This window comes from Peromyscus californicus, unplaced genomic scaffold, assembly GCF_007827085.1.
Source record: "Peromyscus californicus insignis strain IS unplaced genomic scaffold, ASM782708v3 Scaffold_4__1_contigs__length_199733344, whole genome shotgun sequence".
Lineage (NCBI taxonomy): Eukaryota > Metazoa > Chordata > Mammalia > Rodentia > Cricetidae > Peromyscus > Peromyscus californicus.
Window position 1 is genome coordinate 95,146,968 of NW_026294562.1, and position 6,568 is coordinate 95,153,535.

The 6,568-nt window shown below is 36.0% G+C and overlaps 1 protein-coding gene and 1 pseudogene across 2 annotated transcripts; one reads left to right on the top strand and one right to left on the bottom strand.

The window, feature by feature from the left end:
* Positions 1-659: 659 nt before the first annotated feature.
* LOC128093922 (olfactory receptor 502) lies at positions 660-4,809 on the bottom strand. 2 transcript variants are annotated; one of them, XM_052711835.1, is made up of 2 exons: positions 4,767-4,809; positions 660-1,600 (listed from the first exon to the last, which is right to left on the bottom strand). In XM_052711835.1, exons 1-2 carry the CDS (start codon positions 4,807-4,809, stop codon positions 660-662), a joined length of 984 nt encoding a protein of 327 aa, XP_052567795.1. The 2 variants fall into 2 exon arrangements, with proteins under 2 accessions (XP_052567795.1, XP_052567796.1); XM_052711836.1 differs by lacking the exon at positions 4,767-4,809 and having other exon boundaries at positions 660-1,604.
* A 975-nt stretch (positions 4,810-5,784) lies between these two features.
* Positions 5,785-5,878, top strand: LOC128095698 (uncharacterized; annotated as a pseudogene).
* The last annotated feature ends 690 nt before the right edge of the window (positions 5,879-6,568 follow it).

Below are 6,568 nucleotides of genomic sequence, written 5' to 3' on the forward strand. Positions count from 1 at the left end.
TCTGTATTAAACAGCTTTCTGCTAATATAACAAATAACTAAGATAATCAACTTACAAAAAGAAAAGTGTTATTCCTGGAACAGAATTTTAGAGGTCTCAGGCGCTAGTGAGTTGAGGCCATTGGTGTGGTCTGTGTTTGCACCTCATAGTAGGGATGGGTGGTTGAACAAAGACTCTCACCTCCTGGCCAATAAAGAAGATAGACAAAGCTCTGAGTGACATGTCATGTTTATTGCATGCCTTGAGTAAAGTAAATATCACAACTAGTCTCAATTTCTAAATGTTTCTAGCGTTCTCCAAAAGCACCATATTAAGGAACAGGTTTTTACCAATGACAGGAGACTTTGGGGACAATTAAGATCCAATCTGTATCTTGGTTAATGATGAACAAGTTTGGAAAATATTTATGTAATTTCAAAAGTATGTTTAGCAATTTGTGTTTGTCTGATTAGATTTATGCCCTCAATTTTAAAAATATTTGATTTTATTAAATAAATATCTAGTTTCCTATGCAGTATGAAATTTGAATGCCCATATTTATTGAAAAGCTCCTTACATGCTAACACTGTTATCAAGTTCTTTCAAACAGGACACTCACTGTAATATTTTATCAATTAGGCATTATTTCTATATGAAGTCTTTAAAACTAATGTATGTCTCTAAGAAAGTATTTTCCTACCAAGTTGTCTCTTCAGAGCACCCTTAATCTCATTATTCCTGAGGCTGTAGATGAGGGGGTTCAACATGGGTATCACCACCATGTAGAACACAGACACCACCTTGTTCTGATCTGTGGAGTAGCTGGACTTGGGCATCACATAGATGAATGTGATGGTGCCATAGAAGAGAGTGACTGCAGTGAGGTGGGAGGTGCAGGTGGAGAAGGCCTTGTGGCGGCCCTCAGTAGAGCGCATCTTCAGGATGGTGATGAGGATGTAGATGTAGGAGACAGCTATGACAAACACTGTCACCACAATGATGGATCCAGCTGTGAATGAGGGAACAACTGCAGGGACACTGACATCAGAACAGGAGAGTTTTACTAATGGAGCAAAGTCACAGAAAAAGTGATTGATTCTATTTGGTCCACAGAAGAGAAGTGAAAAGAAGGAAAGGGTGAAGGAGGAAGCATTAAGAAAACCACCAATATAGGCTCCTACAAGCCACTGGACACAAACTTGTGTGGACATTTTGGATGAATAAAGCAGTGGGTTACAGATTGCTATAAAGCGATCATAAGCCATGGCAGCCAGAACAAAACACTCAACTGTCCCAAAGAAAACAGCTGAACCAAGCTGGATGGCACATCCAAGGTAGGAGATAGTGTTTCTCTCCACCAGGAAGTTGACAAGCATATTGGGAGTGACAGAAGATGAGTACCCTATGTCAGCAGAAGCCAAGTGACTGAGAAAAAAGTACATGGGATGATGGAGCTGGGAAGAGACTCTGATGAGAAGGATGGTGCTGACGTTCCCAGACACTGTCACCAGGTAGATGCACAGGATGATGATGAAGAGGACGACTTTAAGGACTGGGTCATCAGTTAAGCCCAGTAAAATGAACTCTGTCACCGCAGTGTGGTTCCCGTCCTCCAGTAAAGCCATGGGTCAGCGTAGCTGCTGCCAGAACACAGCTATGATGGAGACATTACAGGAAGAGATTTGTAAATGGGTAGTTTCACTTTCATTAATACACAAAAAATACAATTATGTTTAAAGATGTCCAAGCATCCACGTTTATTTTCCTGCAGGGATGAATCATTCTATAATTTTTAAGTTCTTTAGCACAATCACCTAAAAACTTTCCCTCACGTAATATGCCCCTTTCTTTACATGTTATGTTGTTTAACTAAGTACACCTTAAAGCAAAACATAAAAATAGAAGATAGATGAGTTTAACAGAAATAAATCCTGGGTATATTAATAAAGATGAATGCAAAGAGCTTTGGAGGAAATACTCTGATAGCGGCTTATATTTTATATGTTTTTTAAAAAACAAGCATTAATCTAAGAATTGTGCATAGATGCAAATAGGTAATTTATGAAATTGTGATATTTTCATAAATATGTTTTGGTTTTACATAAATTATTACAATTTCACAATATATTATTTTAATAACTTTATATTTTAAGAACTTTGAAAGAGATTCTTTAACTTGAACGTGGTACATAATAGCCAGTCAAATTAGAATTAGAGCCCCAAGCTGTCTGAACCCCCCTATATAACATCTGCATAATATTATAATGAAATAATAAAAACCTTAGATTCCTATATACCAGAAGTAATGGGAAGGCAGGTTTTTAATGGCTTTTAAATAGATATTGTATAAGAGTTTCTTACATAAATAAAATTAATATTCACTCACCAAATAGACAGGAATTTTAAATTATCAATAAAATTATGTAGTGTAAATTTGTTAGTTTTTTTATATATATGAAACAGAACATGTTTTAAGAAATAATTTGGGATATATATGCAATCATGAAAAAAACCATACTAGATACTCAACACATAACTGAAACAGGCTTATTCAAATAAATGACTTCTTGCTATAACACTGGTTTCTATTTGGGCTTTTATCAGATGAAATAATCTTATATTCAACATACTTTGTATGTATACAATATAATAAACTTTCTCTAAGCAAAGGTAAATCTTTGTGCACAATTTTTAATAACTTTTAAATCTTTTACTCGAGTCCTTAAATATCAGTAAATTCCCAAAGCCACTCAACCCTTTTAACAGTGACACATTTAGATGATGTCAAAAAATTATGACTTGCTGTGTTGTGTGTAGGTAAACAGGGATCCTGGTACTCTGATTATGACTGCTTGATCTCATTAAACTTATGGTAGATACAGCCAGCCAAGGTGGCTCACAGGCTGACTGCTTGATTACACTTGCCATTTTAGCACTGTGACTGAGTACATAAATGTTTTTCTCAGATGATAAATGAAAATCAGTCATCCAGATTCATTACCACAAGCAAAGTCTTACCTCTTGAAGTGAGAATGCATTCATCTTTTAGTGAAAAGTCAAAGTTTTGGTGGTTAGGGAGTCATCTTTTAACTTTTTCCTCCTTTGGGGATAAATCTCTGAAGACGCTAAAAATTCAAATATGAATTCTGAAGTAGCATTATTTTCTGTGGTGGATACTGAGTGACTCAATTCACAGGCCAAAACAACTAAACTCCCAAGATCCTGACAATTCTCAAGTGGTCAATTCATTATTTTGTTCTCTCTAGGTGTTCATGCATAGTCATGTAGGATTTGCTCAGCCTTGGTGCAGGGAGGAGGGGACTTGACCTGTCTCAACTGAATCTGACTCCCCAGGGGAGACTTTGCCTTGGAGAAAGTGGGAATGGGGGGGGGTGGATTGGGGGAGAAGGCTGGGGGGTGGGAGGAGGGAGGACAGGGGAATCCGTGGTTGATATGTAAAATTAAATTAATTATAAAATAAAAATATTTATAAAAAAAGATTTAAAGGATTAAAAAGTTGAAGTAAAAGGATTTGTTTCTTATTTATTACATCATAATATAACAAATTTTCTTATGAACAATTAGTTCCAAGTTTACTTGGATATTTGTAAGAAGTAAATAATGCTAAACTTCAAATATAAAAGCTAAACCTAGTTTCATCCATTCAATATCTTTATCACTAAGTCTTTTGAATTGCCATCTTTAACATATGCCATCAAGTACCCCAGGGGAACATAAAGTGGAACTTCATATGAAGTTGAATTTTAAATAACAAAAAAAGTTTTACACATTTCCAATATTGTATAAGAAGACAGAGCATGAAAGTCTTAAAATTGCATGAACAATTAGAATTGTTAAATGACCTGGGTGCCTCGAAGAATGGAAATAGAGGCAATGTATCACCTCTTGGCTAGTTCCCTTGGGGTAGTTAGATCTTGGCAGAACACCAACTCTTCAGCCCAAAGACTCAGTGGTCCTTTAGTTCTCTTGCTAACCCTAACTTCAGAATCCCTTGTAGTCCTGTTATTGCAGGGTTGGGTTGACAAACACTACAATAACTACAGCCAATATTCCTATCAACATCCCTTTATACTAATAACTTTGCTAAGCATTTTACACATAGTGAATGTTCACAATATGTTAGGGTGTAGATGATTTTATTATTATCATTTTTCATTAGATAGAGCAGAGACTGGAGTTCAAAGAATTTGTGTACTGTGATTCTTACCCCTATAAAATATAGTAGTGGATTGACATCTACAATCCATAAAGAACTAAAAAACCAAAACAAACACAAACACAAAACAGATGATCTACATATTAATGAATTAAGCATTTCTCAAAATTATAATAAAAATCACAAGCAAGAATGTGAAAAATGTATGTTCAGTAGTATTAGCCATTAGGGAAATAGGAATTAAAATGATATTGGGGGTCCACTATGAAGGAAGTAAATGACCACAGTTGTTGAAGAGGATGTGGGAAAAGGAATTATTATACTCTTTGTATGTCTCTCTCTCTCTCTACCCCCCTCTTTCACACACACACACACACACACACACACACATACACACACACACACACACACACATACACACACTACTTATAAAAATAGAACTACCAGCTGGGTTGTGGTGGCACACGCCTTTAATCCCAGTACTCAGGAGGCAGAGCCAGAAGGACCTCTGTGAGATAAAGGTCAGCCTGGTCTGCAGAGCAAGATTCAGGACAGGCACCAAAACTACACAGAGAAACCCTGTCTCAAAAGACCAAAAAAAAAAAAAAGAAAAGAAAAGAAAAGAAAAATACAACTACCATATGATCCATCATACCACTCTCTAGTATAAACTGAAGGGATCCTAAGTCAGAAGGCCACAGAGATACTTGTATGCTCATGTTTATTGTTGAACTATGCACAGTAGCCTAAGCATGGAACAGCCTGGAGGTTTATCAACAGATAAGTAAATTAAGAAAGCATGATACATTTGCACAGTAGAACTTTATTCATCTGTAAAGAAGAAAGAAATTAGTTAATTTATAGGAAAATGGATGGAACCTAAGATCATTGTGTTAAGGAAAATAAGCCACTTAGAAAAACATACTCCTATATCTATATATATCTGATACATATTTCATGTCATATAAGAAGAAAATACATGGGTATATATATGTATGAAAATGTCACCAAGAAGTTATATATTAACATAAAAGTAATGAAAATATAAACATAGAAAAGAAGTACAGAGGCAGCCATAGGACTATACACCTGTAATACTAGCACTCAGAAAGCTGAGGCAAGAAGATTGTAAATCCAAGAACAGGCTGAGCCACACAGCAAGTTTGAGGCCAGCTTAGGTCACACAATAATACCATATCTCAAAGAAAAGAATAATTAGTCCATATATATAAGGGAATGCTTCCTGTGTGCAACTATCAGGAAATGAAAATTAAAACTTCATCCCACCAAACTTGGATGTCTATTATCAAAAATAATAATAGTAACAAATGCGGTGAGGATGTGTAGAAAAAACTCCTTAATAATGTTGGTAGGAATGTAAGTTTGTATAACCATTACAGGAAATAATATGGAGTTCTCTATATTTGGTGATCTATCTATACCACTTCAAGATATTTATTCAGAGAGAATGAAGTCATCATGTAACAGCCATTTACATAAGTACCTTTATTGTACCACTATTCAGCAAAAATGCATCTTCAGCCTAGGTGCTCATCAACAAAAAGTGGATAAAGAAAAGATGCTCTACATACACCTCGGGTTGTTATTCAGTCATTAAAAATTTTGTCATCACTTCTTGGCCTTTTGGCTAAGGTCAAGAGTAGTATCTGTCCTTATCAGAAACTACAAAAATGTAGCTTGAAAATTGAAGAGGGACTATTAGGTATTGAGAAGAGCATTGAGGTAGGGCAGAGAGAAGAGGGGCACCACAGAGAGAAGGCATGATGGATATGACCAAGCATGAAATGTGTTTATATAGAAATGCCACCATGATGGACATTAACTTATTTCAGTTGATAACTACCTTTGGAAAAGACATGATGTGTGTTTGAGGCACTATCTATGTTTAAATTACTGTATACTGCAGACATTATGTATTTGTACCAAAAGATCATATAATACTCCATAGTCACGTACCATTTTGCTTTTTTGTATTAGTTAAAAATAAATTCAATTTAAATAAAAATAAATTTATATGCTGTTTGTTGGTTTAAAAAATGAACATAGCTTAGTTGCATGTGTGTGTGTGTGTGTGTGTGTGTGCATGTGTGTGTGTGTGTGTGTGTGTGTGTATGTGTGTGTGTGCATTTGTGTAAAAAAAAGGACAACCTAGGGCACTGTTTCTAAGGAGCAATCCACTTTGGGGGAGGGTGTTATTATCTCTCACTGTCTTGGAACTCTCCAAATAGGCTTGGCTATCTGGCGAATGAACTCCAGGGGGTTCTCCTGCCTCTGCCTCCTCAGTGCTAGAATTACAAGCAGGGCCCACCACATGGTTCTTCTCACACATGCTGGAGATCAAACTCAGGTCCTGAAGCTTAAGCATCAAGCACCTTGCAGTCTGAGCTATCT